The following is a 17,905-nucleotide window of genomic DNA, read 5'->3' on the forward strand; positions in this document are numbered from 1 at the left end:
ACAGAACGGAACTTAGAAAAGTGCTGGAAAGTTAAGGGAAACGGCTTTGCTAGACAACATCATCTGCTAAGTTAGGCACCAAAGCCAAATATCAGTATGTCGCTTATCGGCACGGGAAAATGAAGCGGAATATGCGATATACCGGAAGTACGCTGTCCCACACTGTTACGTTCTCCGTCACTCATCGATGGCCGACCTCCCACTGACGACACCACTTAGCCAAGGTTATAGGTTAGCAAACAGCGAAGGGAGGGGGGGGGGTGCAGTACAACAAGGGATCGTGCAAGGATTGCGGCATCTGCTTATGCACTCCCGATTTATTTACGTCTAGTGCAGATTAAATGAAATATGTGGAGAAGTACACGTGCAAAATTTAGCACATCTCTTATACAAGCAACTAAACCGTCTTTTTTTATTTTTTTATTGCACAGCAAAATGCTAATCACTTTTAGTATTCCACGAAATACTGCTTTGCACTGGTTCCTCGGAGTGGTCCCTAAAGTAGTGTACAGCGACATCTTATTTAAATGAGCCCAGTTGTCGAGCATTAGCCAAAATATAATTCTTTGATGAAGTACATTTTGAAGACAAAAATTGTCCGCAACGGAATTGACACTTTTAAACACAAAAAAAGTGCTATTTCGGTTGCTTTCTTGCAAGCCGATATATAGCGCCAATCTCATCAGTAAAACCGAGCAAGAGAAGCATGCAAGATAATTAAAAGTTGAAGTGTCTTGCCCAAAAATAAATAAAATAGATTGCGTAAAAGTGCTTACGCTCTCACACGCCAATAGAATAGTGTTTTATTGCCATTCAAAAAAGTAAAAGAAATCGGAAGAATATGGAACCACTGCAATGCAGATTATACGCTGTGAAACGAAGAAAGGCGAGAGAGAGAGAGAGAGAGAGAGAGAGGAAAAAAATATTGTTACGTGAACAAAGGATTAAGACTGGAGACTATTTATATCGTATATTTACAAAGGATAAGAGTAACTGCAGCTCTGGTCCGTTCAGCCGACAGTTCGAGAGCCAGAGAGCGTTCGTCGTCTTCGTCGAGGCACCCGCATGAATCGGACACAAGAAACACACAATATGCATGTATCAATGTTATCAATTCTAGCTCACATCATTATCTAGGGGTCCTGAGAGAAATAAAACAGCGTAAAACTGCGTCTGTGATGTTAGAAAATATTTTACGCCAGCGAGGGGTTAGGCACGTGGCTGGCGGCGGTTGGCTCAAGATGGAGCAAATCCGAGCACGTCGGGGCCGTTGAGTGGTCGCTTTGAATTTGGTAGCGTTATTCCCGAGAGACCGAAGCCAGTGCTTCAAGGCGTAGTATGGCGACACTTAGAAAGTCGTCTCTGGAGAACGCCGCCGTCCAGAGTTTGCGATAAGCCGACAACACGGATGTAGAACACAGCGACAAAAAATGAAAGTGCAGCGTCACTTCCGGTAACAAAGGCCGCTCTTCGAATAAGCTTCGAAGTGATCTCGAAGACGAGGGTCTCTAAGGATAAAACAGCGCATGCTATCGCCGTCATTGATTCTCTCGAGACGCTCGATAAAACCAACGCAGAGAAACCTAATAAGAAATGGGAGCCCCGTCGTATGAGCGTATGCGCACAAGGGAATACTCGTATGTTGGGATACCCCAGATGAAAGGGGCTTCCTTCACTTCGTTCACGCTCTCTCGTTCCGAACTATCTCTGTGTGCTGCATTTACCCGATGTCGGATCACATCTTTATGTGATGTTCCTTACCGCTATCCCCGTTTATTAAGGTATACTAATGTCTTTGACAGAGCTTTCGCTCGTTATGAATCAAATTTGTACACAAATATATCGATAGAAAAACACAGAGTACACAAGCAACTATAATGCCACTAGCAACACGCACTGAAAGAGAACAGAAAATACTGCATTACTCTTGCTCAGGCATCAGTAATAAATATAAAAATATTGACGCTGGTCTGGTTCACCTCCCGGCCTCTTGTTCTCTTCCATTTCCTCTCCGTATTGACTCTGGCATCAGGTGGCGTTTGCGCCATTGCATGTGCTGTATTGGGCGAATGCTGCATTGAGTGCGTGTTTCATGTATTGAGCGTATATTGCTGCTTCCCAAGCCGCTTGAACATCTGGCGTCTGTACAAGTCTAAGCAATGCTGAACCCAGAATTGTGACAACGTGCTTCTTCTGCTGCGCGCTATTACTGAGCAAGTCGTTGTTTGAGCGCGTCATACGGTAACAGTTGGACGTGAATAAACACCGGTGGGGAATAGGAAAAAAACATACTTATTTGATCTATTTCCTCCACTTCATTTCACTTTTTTTTTACCACTGGCTCCGTGTAGTGCTTCTCGCTCGGTGTTGCTTGATAGATCAGCTGCCAGTCATCAGCGAATCGCAGTGCGTCAGCCCATCATTGTTTTTAAGGCGCATGTCCTTTCGGCTGTGTGATTGGGGCTGGCGCAGTATTACGCACAGTAAGCCGATCATTGTTTCATGCAGTATGGGTTAGAATAAACATTCGCAAAGTGCATGCGGAGCAGTGTTCTACCTATAAGAACGCAACTTTCATTGAGAAGGTGGCGCGCCCTGGTGATAAAGTAAAGAAACACAAATTTTTTGTCATCGATCTTCCCTCTTTTCTGCCTTTCACATCTTGCTGCGAGCTTCATTTACATTGTTTCGCGTTGGTGCATATTTATAAATAAACTGAAGTTCCCCCAAAAGCATGGCATCAGCCCATCAGGGCAGCTTGAGGCGTTAGAGCACTCATAAGGTGCTGTATTATTCTATGTGGTTGTGTCGGTGGAGTGGTCAAGTACAAAAAAAATTATGTCCATCTTTAAGGAAATAAAGTCCCTAATCTGTTGTCATATAGACGCGTTGATGTTGAAGGCTTATCAGTGCATGAGTTTTTTTTTTTTGAAATTATTGTGAAAGTACGTGTTGTGTATAAGGTACGGTATAAGGTATAAGGTGGAAAAGTGTATAACAGCTGTGTCTTACCAGTACTCACGTACGGGGCAGAAACCTGGAGGCTTACGAAAAGGGTTCTACTTAAATTGAGGACAACGCAACGAGCTATGGAAAGAAGAACGATGGGTGTAACGTTAAGGGATAAGAAAAGAGCAGATTGGGTGAGGGAACAACTCGAGTTAATGACATCTTAGTTGAAATCAAGAAAAAGAAATGCGCATGGGCAGGACATGTAATGAGGAGGGAAGATAACCGATGGTCATTAAGGGTTACGGACTGGATTCCAAGGGAAGGAAAGCGTAGCAGGGGCCGGCACGAAGTTAGGTGGGCAGATGAGATTAAGAAGTTTGCAAGGACGACATGGCCACAATTAGTACATGACCGGGATAATTGGAGAAATATGGGAGAGGCATTTGCCCTGCAGTGGGCGTAACCAGGCTGCTGCTGCTGCTGATGATGATGTACGCATGCTTTATTTCCACAAAACAAAAATACGGTATTGCGGGGGGAAAGTGTGGAAGAAAAGCTGGTCGTGGCAGCTTGACCAGCGCCTAATACCCGTAAAGCAAAAGGAGCGGAGGAGCCGAAACAGTTTTTTGTAATTGTTTGCAATGCAAGCACTAGAACATACCATGCATAAATATCCCTGGTGAGAAAAAGAAATGTAACATGCACAAAAAAGCACATTTCAGTGCACTTCCTAACCTTAGTTAATAGCATGGAACTCACACACGAAGAAGAAAAGCAAGAATATTATTAAATATAAGATCATTTAGTAACCGAGGTAGCCTGGAGCACACATTTCCGATCCGTAGTCAATGCGCGATTCTGGTTCGTGTCAATAGTCTGGATATCTTATTTTCCATAGGAAACATCGTGTTGCTTCAAGTTCGGTAAAAGACACATTGGTGAAAAGGCTGAAATTCCAGAAATTCTCCCTCTCAAATCGGGATATTAGTTCACCTAAATACCCTTTTCTATAGGAGTAAGGGGGTGAATCATATGCACTAGGAAACACCCTTCAGGGTGGAATATTCCTTAGTGTGCACGAAGAAAGTGCTCCGGAAAGGGTACCGATCCTGGTGATGGTGCAGTGTAAGACAGCTTTTCATAGCGGGAGTTCTTACGTGGGAAACAAAAATCGCAAGAACCCGTCACGTGACGCCTAGGAAAAACGTCTCAAAGAGCTCGTCGGCTTTGACACGAGAATACATTCTCTTATAAAGTGCGTACCGAAATGCTACCTGTTAAAGCCTGGGTAAGTAGGAAAGGCATCTTTGTATCTTCGATTAGCTCTCGTATTTGTTATGAACCGTGAACCATAGAACAGTCTTTTATAAACGGTTCCGTACTAGCAGTCTACTGTGTTGGGCGTCGACAATAACGTGGGCAGTGCTTCCGGAGCTCTTTCCATGCCTAGTTTCGCTATGCATGGAAGCGGCAAAAGGCGAATCTTTGTCTACGAATAACCCGACAACAAATCGCTTTTCTTAAAACGGCGTCAAATATTTTTGCTCCCTGCGGCGTCCCCCTCCAATGCTACCATTGCCACGTTAGCGTCAGCACCTGTAAATAATAACTTAGTCAAATAACCTTAGTTAACTATCAAATAGGTTGATGTCCGAACATACAGAGTCCGCCGTGCTGGAAGAACGAATAGTGAAGGAAACATCATCACCTCGTTTAAATGCATCTCTTTAAAAATCGGCTTCTAATAGAATAGATCACATGGTGTATATTTGACACTGTTCCCCAAATGAGGCTGTTCCTAAGGGCTAGTCGTTCCTTCTCTATCAGTTGAGAATACCGTAATCAAGTAGAGCTGCGTCAGTGTCTGTTTTCTCTTTTCTTTTTTCTTTTATTTTCTTTTATTAAAGAAATGTTCAGGGGTTTTAGACGCTATCTCGCAGAACATCAACAACTGAAGTGTTGGTGATCTTGTGGTCATTAAATGTAGCGCTTAAAGCTGTTCCTTGCTCACGAAACTACAAGGAAATCTACTGTAGAGTTGTTTTAATATATTTATGTGATTTACGATGACAGCTGCTCATGGTTGTAGTGAGTCTTACAGCTAGATTTCCTCTGACATGAGCAAAAATATGCGTATGCAGGTATAAAAAATAGGCTGGTAATATTAAAGCGCATATACTGAAAAAAAAAAAAATTAACATGCACCGTGCGTAAAACACTTTCAAAATTTGAATTCATTCGTTTTCTCTGCGTTTCAACTATACAGGCAGAGAGCGCAGATGTCAGCTATCAAATTTTGTGCAGCTTTCAGACATTTGAGGCCGTTTTTCCAAAAAACCAAGTGCTGCCGACAGAGAGAGCATCTCTGTTGTTCAACATGACAAATTTCCCCTGATGCAAAAGAAATCCGCCACTGCACCGAACTTGCTCAACGAGAGAGCACTACTTCCTAAACGTGGTTCACTTTCTCGGTAGCCGCATGAGCTCCATTCAACAGATTTGCGTGCAGTGTTACGTGCGCAGTCAGCACTCAATGTGAAACTAACTTGCTCCGCAATACAAAGCGCATCGGGAAGTAAGGTTGCCAACAAATAGATAAGAAAGAGTGCGCACTGATAAAGCAAGGCTACATAATGAAGTGTGAAGAAATAGATAATGCTAGAGGCAGAGATTGTGGGTGTCTTCAAATTGCGGGAAATGTTAGTCTGTTTCAGATAGCAGGTGGCAATAATTTTACGCAATTTATCACTCTTGGTCTTTTGCCGTGATGGAAAATTTCTCTTACCTTCAATCCATCCGAACATAATACACCTGAAATATTGCCGAACTGACCAGAAATGACGCGTTGAAGGCTTCGCTTGAATCGCTGTATTTATCCTGTTTCTTTATGTCTCGAACTCTCTTTTTCCTATTTGCTAACTTATTTCTGCATTTGATAAGCTTGGTACCATCATAATGTTCAAAACGGAGCACTCAGAGCTTAGTGGAACGCTGAATTCGCTTGTTGACAAGTTTTCTGCAGTTGCGCCACAAACCAAATGGTACGCCAGCTGTGACGTTTGAATAAACTGCAATAAACTGGATGCTGCTAAACTAGATGTTCCATGAGGATTTGAGTAGTTGTACAGTGCCTGATTCGCTGATAGTATCTCATTAAATTCTGCGGTTTTACGCGCCGAAACCACGATCTCATAATGAGGCTGGGCGTAATGAGAGGACTCCGGAATAATTTTGATCTTGAAGCAGAACCTAAGCACAGGCACACGAGCACTTTTTGCATTTCACCCTCATTAAGATGCGCAAATGGAGATCAGCAGCGCCAAGCCAGAACCACTAAGCTACCATGGCGGATTTTCACCTTTTTCCTCGTGGGTTTTGTGAAAGGTAAAAATGGGCAACCGGTTTCTTAGCTCTGCAAAAATGCCTTCCTTAAAAAAAAAAATGAAATAAAACGAGACAACGGGAAGCTGCGAAACGCTGCAGGCCTTAAAGAAGAGTTTGCACGGAAAAGGTCGTTTTGTTTTGCTTTAAAAACACGGTATTTCACGTTTCATTCCATTATGCAGAACGTGTCTTAAGGACACCAAATTGTTTTTTTTTACTTATTGTAGACAGCATGCAGAATCGAAATACACAAAGGTATGCCTTCCATGAATATAGCTCAGTGTAAGTACCAGGCGATGGCGCACCACTGCGTAGTTACAAAAGGCTGGTATCTCGCACAGCAAACTGCCTCCTCTCCCGATGTTCATCTCTGCTCAAGCGCCAGTTTCGCTTATCGACAACTGTTCTTGTTGGCATTTTCAAGACTTTCGCATGTTGCTAACCGAATGAAAAGATTAAACTGAACATTCCCGCGTCTTTCTCACAGCTAGTTGATAGAACAATCAAAATTGAGCACTGATAAGTGTTTAGGCTGTTGTTTTTTTCTCTGCGCTCCTGAAACCTTGCGGTATACTTGTACTAAAGTGAGAACGAATTCAAAGAGCTGTCCAATATGTTGCAGGGATTTCCGGGAGCTGTATCGTTTGCCATCTAGTCATCGTACCGAGTGAGACGGTAAGTAAGTACATTTTTTTGAAGTACTATCATTTCTGCATTCACGCGAACATTAAAACTCATTTGTAATTTTCAATAGACGTCATCGGCACTTTACATTAAGCACTGACTAGCGGGCATGCGTGTTATTGCCCAACGTTGCCATCCATTGCACTATTCTGTTTCATCTCGTATAACCAGAACAAGCACAAATTTCTTCACGAGTTGTTCGCATGGCACTTCACGACATTCGAGCTGTTTATATATGCCCTCGTCGTTACTTTCCTCCACGTAAAATCCTCAGCGATTAACCCTTAATTTTCTTTCGTAAATTAATTCTGAATTCCGGACTCCTACCAGTGAATATGAAAAAGGCAACGTATAGAAAAAGTAGTTTAATCTTATCAGTAAAGTAAGTACTAGATACGATAAATTGAGACTATTCTACGCATTAGGCGCAACAGACCGTGACAACGCGTGAACAGAAATCAGTTAACACTCGTTTAGCCGTTGACTCGGAAACTACTCTTTTAACAACTGAGGAGATTGGGTCCTTTCTAGTAGTTGTAGTAGTGCTTCCAGTAGTAGTAGTAGTTGTAGTAGGAGTATCAGTAATACTGCTTCTTTTTTTTTTTTACTTAGTAGCATAGTGGTACTAAGTTTGTACAGCGCAAACAAACAGGACAAGAAGGCATGCAAAACAACGTGGACAGGCATTGCCCACGTTGGCACTACGGAGCGTATACAAAGTTGGAAGCTCAAGTGACTGTGCGGCCGCGCACACGCATCAACCTACCGCCAAGGGTAATTCCGTCAGCACGGATGCCACCAAGCACCACCGTCGTTTAAGCTACTGAGCCTTCAGAAGTACAAAGCTTCAGAGCGTTTAAGCTTCAGAAGTACAAAAGATTGAAGACAAAGGACGCAAACGTAGTTATGACCCAGCAACAACGTTTCTGCGCGTTTTGCTGTGCAACTTCCTGTCCTGTCCATTTCCGTGGTACAAACGTAATACTCTAGAGAGTTGTACGAACTTGCCCGTTAGCGAATCCTGTTGGTGTACCGACAGTTTTATTTTTTTTTCTTAAATATCCCCAGCTCTAATATTTTGCAACCTCCAGCTGAGCAAAGAAAGGTTATTACTCATCACTGCTATAGCTCAGACTCGGTGTTCCGGAACGTTTCCAATTTGAGACCCGTACGTTCGCACATAGTTCACGGAGTAATGAACAGCCACGGTACGAGTGAATAAACTTGCACACCAACGTGCGCGCCAAGGGTGCTGGGCATTGTACTCACGAGGCAATCCGTAGAGTCCACCAGAATACGCCATTATAGCAAATGCGCATTCGGCTTCCAGCTCGTTACCGGACACGGTGGAGCGGCACGTTTCAGTGCATTTCGCGCGTTTTTTTTTTTTTTTTTTTTTTTTTTTCCGCACCGCTACGGGCAACCACGTACACTCGTTGATACGGACCACGCTTCGCGAGAGGTCGTTGGCGAGTGCACAGACAGAGCCTCGGAGGCATGACGACGAGACCGTGGGCGACGATCGTCCTGCACGTGACCGTACGCGCTGGTTCTGTAATACGGTGCAGCATGCTGCGAGTCTGCAGCTTCTCTCACCAGCTATGAATGGAGATGCAGAGAATTAATTTAGATGGTTGTTTCCTTACTTGAAATGGGCTAGAAATATCGGTGTAGTCTAACTATTGCCCCGCCTCTTTCATCTTTCCCTTCACGTATGTCTTGGTGTGCACTTGCTTGCTTTGTGGCGTCAACTTAGAAAATACGAGTCCTGAAATTAATTTGTTATTTCGCATTGTGTGTTGAAACGATACGCTTAGGCATTTTCTGCGTAGACTTTATTTATTAAATGTATATTAGAAGTAGAGACAGAGCATAATATTTTTTGGTTGCCTATTTATTGATAACGTTTGAAATACTTTTTGTCGCCACACCTGAAACAGCTATCACGAGATATGTGTTGCGAAGACAAAAGTTTAACAAGCGATATATACCGTTGAGACACAATACGCAACATGACAGGGTCGCCACGCTCTAATACGTGCTAGTCTCAAGTATTTGAATTGATGAAATTAAATTGAATTTATTTGCCTGAGCTTACCTCAAATAAAAAAAATGTAAACATTTTGTATAACTCTCATCTTTCGCCTTCCAAGTATACCTTTTTTATTAATAATTGTTATTGTTTCTCGTGTTGATGACAAGAAACCGCATTACATGGTTCCTGTTGATGTCGATTTATTGCTATTTGCCGGCGCAAAAGCAATCAGTATCGCATTTATACGTATGTGTGTGTCCCTAATGCTACGTTGTGTTGATATAGAGAGCTCGGACCGAGTAAAACATCTGAAGCAAATTTACGACGAGGTAGTGGATGGCGTTTAAGGCACAATATACTCACTTTGCGCTGCAGGAGTAGGGAAGATAAAACACCAAATGCTTTGTTGTGTGTTGCATTGGACAAGTTCTGCGTCATCTGGCTATTCTCTAAGTAAAAAAAGAGTAAGACTAATCAGTTCCTGTACTGATTGTTTTCCGAAGGAAAAGAGACAACGAAACAACGCTTCTAAAGTTATCGATGCTGTAGCGGTGGATCTGGCAAGAGAGTCTTGCAATTCTTACGGTAAAAAAATAAAATAAAATAAACCTTGAAGTGCACAGTCTAAGTAAAAGCAGGCGTGCTAACAAAACTGCGATGCGACGATCCACTTTTTCCACTTATAAAAGCAGTGCTTTTCTTTATCGCTTGGTTTTGAAATCGGTACAAGTATTTCCCCATGAGAAGAACGACTTCAAAAACCCATGTAATCCTTGGCAGATACTATAGAGATTGAGAAATACCGGTCTTCTGTGTACACGCACATCCATTGTAGCCCTTAAGGCTCTAGAAACCTTTACTAGCGAGCGAAGATTACCGAAAGAGCAGGATCGCTTTCTAAGCTACCTCAATGAGCCAATACTTTGTGGCAGACTATAGCCTTACACCCAGGAAACAATGTGTCACCATTAGTGCGGCCTGTGGTGGTCTATTTTATTGACTTTCAGTAAAGCACTAAGGAAACGGACAGCACAAGAGCGGCAATACTTTATTTTGCTTTCCAGATAAAATATTTGTAGACGTCTACGACAACTTGGCTTTTGGGAGAAGGCTCAAATGAATAATGTGGCTAGTGTCTTCTCACGAATATTTATTGCAGAGCACCGCTTTGTTTCTTTAGTAGTGGTCTTCACAAACGAATTTTCAATACTCTACCAAATCACCAACCATTTCCGCACAAATTGATATCAATGCGGCTAAGCTGCCCAAGATGAATATGCGTATTAAACTTGATCGTGCTGCACTTTGAACATAACGAGTTTAAGGAGCCCTTGTTTTTCTCTTTCAAGAGAACTCCTGCTCACTGTGTCACTGAATAGAAAATCTTAGGCTGCGTAAGACAGTGGCAATCATTATCGTGCTCAGTCTAACTGGTGTTATTGTAAGCTCTAACCCGCGTAAGCACAAATGTCTTTTCGAATCTTCAGAATCATCAACTAGGTGCATGTCACTGCTGTATATGTCGTCGTCATTGCTTCGCCGGCAGGTCAGAAGAATTGTATGCATCATACGAAGCATTTCATTTCCACGTACAGAAAGCGGGCTTTCTTGCGTAGCCAAAGAGAAAAGAAAGGCAGAAGGTTACGTTCATCTATTGCTTGTGAGACTCTCATGACGGAAAAAATTTCTTGTTATCAACAGAAAGACAGTATTTCGCTATCCATTCTCATCCAGCAAGATCTTTTGAGAATTGCTTGCTGATCATCTAAAAGCATAATATAGAGCTTCATGTAAAGGGCACGTTATCCGTACACACGAACGGTTACGAGCCAGCCGGTACTTACACTGGCCAACCTCCTTGTCTTTCCTTCCCCTTTTGTCTCTCTATCTCTCGCTATTTATGCTGGGGATATAGAATGTGCGTGATAATCAAGAGGCTGTATTTGTTACCCTAATACCTACTTGTTATTGGTCCACTGCCTTCGCTAGTAAGTTAACTATCACTACTTGCCAGTGCTCGTACTTGACATGGTATAGACTAGGAATATTTTCATTCAGGCCTTGATTTACACTTCGTCAGATGTCTCTGGTCGTTATCTTCCAACTGCTGCACCTTTCCCCCCGCTTCATACTCACCGTCTTTGATCGTTGTTCCCATTTTTTTCCTTGTAAAAGGTGTTAAACATTCACTTATGAACATGAGACAAGTTTACAGATACGGTCTTCTTTCTTGAAGACCATTCTGTGGTAGATGGCACCACGCGCAGGTCAGTTATTATTTATCGCTGTTTGGTGCTGCTTGTTATGATAGGCAGTCTTTACGTGCGGCCAATCACTTTAGTTGGCTTTTGAGTGCAGGTCCTCACCCATAATTCACAAAGTAGTACAAGCAGTTCATCAGCTACATCGGTGCACAGGAGCAGGCGACGAACCAGTGTGTAGCCGCAAACGGCAATATTAACACAGTTCGCGAGCCAGCGAAAGGTCTTTGCAAATGGAAATCTTTGTGAACTTAGTGCGCTGATATTTGAACAAACAGGAGATGTGCCAGCACTCATCGAATTAGTGGTATCAGCAACTTCTGTATACTTCCGGACATACTAAAGGAAGACGATCACTCTGTCAAGTAATCCCTGCTTAATGGCGAGAAAGTAGAGAAGTCAATAGGGGGGGCTTTGACATCTAGAGGGCATGACATGAGTATCAGCAAACAAAAATTAATTCCATTTATTTTTAGTTTCACAGTGGTACCCATTTAATAAAACCATCTAATATAGTTGGGAGCCAACGCTGACTTGATTCATGCGGCCGGACATTTAAGGAAAACGGCTGGATCACTTCTTTTTGTGCTGATGCTTTGTAGGTTGCAGCGCGGCCTTCTTCCGAACTCCGTTTCGACTTCTTCACTGAACTTACGTACGCTTTGAATCATTGATTGAAAAAACCTTTATTGCTCTAAAGGAAGGTGAATATTTTCAGTCTTCATGGTTAGCTCCCCTGGTTCAAAGAGCCAGCGGCTTCTTGAGGCGGGCGAACTTGCTCGACTGAATTTGTTTGATCTTAAAAACATAGTTTAAGGACTTGTTTTAAGTGGGTCGACAAGGTTGCGGCACTCTTCATTGCTCCAGTGAAAGTAATATGTTTTCCCAGTGGGGAAATTAGAGATTTGACATTTCTGTTTTCGGAATCGACGCATGATTTAAACGCAAATGCTCAGGGCGATTGAAAAAAACGGGCGTTAACAAGAAAATACCAAGGTACAAAGCGCATTACGAATGCAGTGTCGCTTACGGACATTCTAACGCGTATTGTCATCAACGTTTTGTCCGACTCGCAAGCGCTTTAGTTCTATAAAATAATCTCGCGCGGATTCGCCTACAGTGATACCGTTTTGACTGTGATCGGTGACATGCTTGACATTAAAGGAGAAGTCAGCATGGACGTACATCATCGCGCACACATCTGATTGCCTGTTTCGCCCGCTCCAGTCCTCTAAACTTAGCAGACAATAAATCCGATGAGAGCCTCGAGGGGCTCCGCAGATGTACAAGAACAGGAATGATAGAGTTTAAGTTTATTCCTGAGCAAACCACACTATTACGAATGCAGCTTTTTTAAAGAGGCACAAGCCGTGACAGATGGCCAAGCTGTAAAAAATATATTCTTTTTTGGAAGTGCGGAATGTGAAAAAAGCGCTGCAAATTTTCTAAGCTAGGGCACGCATCTTGGAACTTTGAGGCCGAATTCACGAAGCTTTTCCTGATTAGGTGCTAATAATATGGCCAGCTTCACGATTGACTGGCACATGCTATTGAACGGTTTTAGCGTGATAAGTTTTCTGAATATGCGGCCCATTTTCGGCACCGCTACCGTAGTGTGCGCGGTCTACGTAGTGTTTTACCGACTGCAAGCGAAAGCGGAGCTTTTTTTTTGTTCTTTTTCTTTTATGCAAGGAATCCACATCCCGCAGAAAGTTTTAGTTCTGAATGTGCATATCAGAACAACTCCGGTCCTTTCATTCGGCGGTCAGTGATGCATCTACCATCTTTTACTCGCCTCTCACCTTTCTTCTACTGGCCACACGCAGAGCTGATGTAAGAAAAATAAGACATGCATCGGCTACTTTCTCCAGTTTTCCCGCCACGTTTGCCACCAGGCATGCAAAAAAAAAAAGTAAGTTCCGCTACGCCAGCTGCGTGCCGTGACTGGCCCGCTACTGCGGGTCATTACGCGCGCAAATGGCGTTTCAACAGTTCCTCCCGCATCCTTTCAGCACTTCTTCCGCTTCAGCGCAAAAAGAAAAAAAAAAAGATCTGATACAACAAAAGCGAAAGGTTAGGCGCCCTTCTGAACGCCAGCCGATGGACGTGGCTGCCTGAAGAAAAGACGGGCGCATTGGCAATTCATATCAGAAGGAAGGCTGCTCCACGCCTACCGAGTTTTCAACTGTGTGGCTAAATTTCTGGGTAGGTCAAAACTGTAGAAACGAAAATCTCAGAGTTTTGCATACCGCGCGGTCGCCTAGTGACGATGAAAGGAATTCAACCAAGGAGCTTGTAAGGAATGTTAAACTTTGTTCTGTAAACGTTGGCTCGTTGGGCCTCGCCTGAGCAGAAAAGATAGATGGGAGGGTGGGTACTTGCGCCCTTATTTCCATAACTTCTTTGCTAAAGTTGTACACATGTCCCATCATCCTTCTGTAATCGCTCAGTACTAATCTTATTGGAGGGCCTTGAACGCAGAAAAAAAAACTGAAAAAAAAAATAACTCATCATATACCACGAGAACCGCGCTCGAAGATGTTTATAATAGTCGCTTATCAGTTACAAGATACCCTAATTATTGCTTGTGTTTCTGAAGCTCGTGATGAGCGTATTCAGCTTTTCCAGCCTTGGAGATCGTACGTGCGAAAATACTTTTACGAGCGTTGCTTTTTTACTTTTTGTTCGCGCACTCCCGAAGTTTTTTTCACGAAGACATCTTTGTCAACAATCGAGATTATCGGTGAACGAGATGGGTCCCAAAATGTCTTAGTTCTGGTTTCTTGATGATACCAAGTGCAAGCGTCATCCCTGTTTCACTACTGGCTTCCCTTTTTATGCAACGCTAAAGAAAGTTTTCAACAAAAAGTACTTGACGCTTGAACTAGCATCTTAAAAAAAAAAAATTTAAGGCGGCCTTTCTCTGCCCTTCAAATCTGGTTTCTCTGCCGTGAGTGAAGTATCTTAGCTGGCAACATTTTTCGCTGCTAAGTACACGTATTCGGATTGGTTCGATGCGCGCCGCTGAACTCCAACATTATTCAGGGAGGAGTATTCTGTAAGAGTCCAGCCAGTGGACTGTCCATTTCGGCCGCTGCTGATTGGATGTAGCTGTACGAGAGAGGAGATGAGCGGCCCTAGCCAATCAGCAGCAGCCAAAATGGACAGTCCACTAGGTGGACTGTTACAGAATACCCCCCCCCCCCCCCCCGAGCTAAATAAATGCTGACCGAAAATTTTTGTCGTACTATTTGCGCATTATCTTTTTGTCCGGGCAAACGTAAGGCGTTCACGGGAAGGTGAACCCATTCTGGAAAAAGTTAGTATGGTTAAATGGTGAATCATTGGCAGCCCTTTATACTAGTTTGCGCAATACTATCGTATTTGAAAATGCGCGCGTAGGGACTTACCTTACGGTCACTTTTCAGTTACATGCAGAATGCAATGAGTATAGCACCAAGAGAGTAGTGAATTTATGCTTAAGCGAGCTCACTACTTTGCTCCGTGTTTCGGTTCCAATAAAGTTGCATTTCATACGATTCCATGAAACTCTAAACTAATAATAATTAGCGAGGCGTAAATTGTTGTGCCTTTCATTATAGTGTTCAAAGATGCGCCTAATGAATGAGAGATTTCGGCCTGGCACTTATTATACTAACTATGCTAAAAACGCTGCCTTTTCTAATTCATTTGTACCTTTCCGTGATGTGAGAGGAAAGTGCGCTTGTACGTTTTTCCGCACGTGTCCTACTGTCACGTAGTAGTAGGCCAATGAAAATGAAATAGTCAGAATAAAACCTAAATACGAAAGATTGCAGTTCAGGTTTCAGCCCCTCTGGTGGATGTTTGAGTAACAGAGCTACGCATCGGGGGCAGGGGGGAGGGGGGGGGGGGAGGAAACGCGTAAATGAATTGTCTAGCGGCCACTTCACTTTACCATCTACATTTTAAGCTGATAACAAAGTTTTTACGACCGCAGTCAACGAAGCTCACACACCAAACAGGCCAGAAGAGCGAACGAATTTAGAAGCAGTAGTCCGTGAAGCACTGATGCATCCCACAGCGTGACCTAGTTCACTTTATTGGTTTCTTGGCCCATCTTTAATCTCCCCCATCCCTCTCCCATGTGTAGGGTAGCAAACCGGTTAAGCTAAACTGGTTAACCTCCCTACCTTTCCTTCTCCACTTTTTCCTTCCTTCTTTCCTTCCTTGTGCCTACCTAGTACGGGAAGCTCACTCTTTCAGCAATGCTACGTTGCAGATTCATTGTTCCACTATACACCTTTTTTAAAACAGCACCGCGCCACTACAAACCAAGATTTACCTTCTGTGGTTCTCACCTGAAGCTGAGCACTGTGAGTGGCCGGTATGACTTGTGACTCCGGGGATCGGCCATCGGTCGCCCCCAGAAGTCATTCATCCAAAGCGATGACGACGATGACGACAGCGCGTGTCGCCTGCTCTCACCGGTGACGTCTGGGTTCCCCACCACCGCCACCATGTCGTCGTGCACGAAATCTCCATCCAGCGAGTTGACGTAACAGAGCACAGCCACAACACCGGCACACATAGCGGGTATCCACGCGGCACTGGTCGCACACCACTTCTGTCTAAAACCGTAGTCGATGCACGTCGGTACTTTTGCGCCGGCACCGTCACGCCGCTTTTGCTGGCCTTGCTGCGGATGGTGGTGTCGACGGCAGCGGGGTCATGTCCGCCGCTGCTCCTCTGCTGGACCTGAACTCGAACTGAGTTCGGGACCCGAACGATGTTCAAGGTAGTCACGTGTCCTTGCAACTGCGGAAGCACACACGGCGCCCAGCGAGCCGGTCAACGAACGCACCATGCCTGCACCGCGTGCTGGCTTGCTACGGCGAACTTCGCTCAATGAGTCTAGATGGCAGCGCTTCCGCTCACCGTTCGAATGATTTGATGTTTCCGTTCTACCCGTCATCGTGGTGGACTCATCTCCAGAAGTCTCCAGGTACGCACGGAGCGAGGACGTTGCCGCACCTCCACCAAGCCAACCTCCTATAGCCATAGTAGGATGTCACACAACGAACAGATTTTCGAATAGAATGGTCTAAACACCATGGGCGGATATTTGCAAGTCGATGCAGTAAGCACACACAAGGCAACGGAAAACGGCGTGGACGATTCGGCACTTACAAAGCACGTGCAGCGTGGGATGGCTTACTCACGGCCGCCAGAGCGTATCCAGGAGTATGTCCACTCACGACGGCGTTCTTCTTCGACGCTCTCGTCGACATAACATCATAATCCGACATAGATCTCCGTAATGGGTGCAATGCTTCGACAAACACGCGGGTAAGAGATACGAAACAAAGACGATGGCCTGCCTCCGCTTCGGGATGCGAGCGCCGGCCGCCTGCTCTGCATGCCAACGGCACGAACTGCGACCAGAACACTGCGTCAGAAGAAAATAAAAAAATATACAAGAAGTGGCGGTATCGAATGACTACCTGTATATCCCTTGAAATGACGTCATTGTCACTGTCGTTGCCTACGCATAAGCTACACGACGCTAGTTCCACTTAAACGAGTTCTCCAGGCTTCCGCACCCTTGTGCTGAACAACCTACCGGATAGCGGGGCCTGGAACTTCTACCCAAGCACTCATGCGCAGTGTTCGAATAAAGGAAAACATTCAGGCTGATGGGAGCGCACGCGGCATGACAGAGCGGGCGTAGGATCCGTGCGCGCGCACGAACATGCGCGATCGTGCGAGGGAAACGCGCCAGCGACCGCGCGTGAGACGTTCCACCAGCGATGAGACGCCAAGAGGATCTGGCAGACCCGAGAGAACCGCGGCGGTATTGCGCATGTACCATTGGAATGAGCCGCTGGCGCAGCGCCTGGCGTTCTGAGCGGTCCGGCGAGGGCTTCGGGAAGTGGCACCATCTGTCGGGCGGTACAGAAGTTGAGGAGGTGACGGAGTCGGGGAAAGCGCGCTTGTTGGACGCACGGACTTTGAACCGCTGCCTGTCCAGCTGAAATATAAAGCTGGAAGGAGTCAAGGAAAGAATACAGTGGGCAAAAAGATGATGAAAACAAAAATAAAGGAAACGGGTACGTGAGGAGCACAGGGCCATCAGAAATATAGGATGGGGCAAATGTGCCGAGATAAATTATAATGTAAACAATGTTTTGAAGAGCTTGCGGCACGAAAGAAAGGATGGGAGGAAAGGAACATCCTGTAAGGGAACGAGGCAACTAGAAGTCACAGCTGTTTCTTCATTCTCGATGGGAAGGAATTGTACAAGACAAATAGATACAGCGCAGAAAAAAAGAAGTAGAAGGGTCAAAAGTCCCACTGAAGGTAGCGAAATACTTCCAAGGCGATTAGGATGGAAAAAGATATAGAAAATAAAAAAGACTAACAAGGGCAGACTGCTGAGAGCACAGGCTTGCCAAGGAAGTCAGATAGGGCGTAATGAGTTCGCATAGTAAGTTCCTCGGTTCTGCTGACAGAGTTGACACAAGCTGTGTCTACGATGTGCCTGTTTACCCGGCTCCACTACAGTATAACGCCATGGCTCTTTCTGTCCCCGCGTCTGAACCGCCATGTG

General features: G+C 44.5%; 1 protein-coding gene across 4 annotated transcripts in view; it reads right to left on the bottom strand.

Annotated features, from left to right (window-relative positions):
* Nucleotides 1–17,125, bottom strand: part of LOC126535271 (protein O-mannosyl-transferase TMTC1-like) — a 98,641-nt gene extending 81,516 nt beyond the window's left edge. For 3 of the 4 annotated variants that reach the window (XR_011895659.1, XM_072289188.1, XM_072289186.1), the window contains exon 1: nucleotides 15,657–17,125. Coding sequence is in view for 3 of the 4 variants with exons in the window: in XM_072289188.1 (XP_072145289.1) it covers nucleotides 15,657–15,886 (230 nt within the window). In the remaining variant the exon portion in view is untranslated. The remainder of the gene's footprint in view (nucleotides 1–15,656) is intronic. The other variant, XM_072289187.1, reaches the window with a different exon arrangement.
* Between the last annotated feature and the right edge of the window lie 780 nt (nucleotides 17,126–17,905).

The sequence above is a fragment of the Dermacentor andersoni genome, chromosome 7, assembly GCF_023375885.2.
Source record: "Dermacentor andersoni chromosome 7, qqDerAnde1_hic_scaffold, whole genome shotgun sequence".
Lineage (NCBI taxonomy): Eukaryota > Metazoa > Arthropoda > Arachnida > Ixodida > Ixodidae > Dermacentor > Dermacentor andersoni.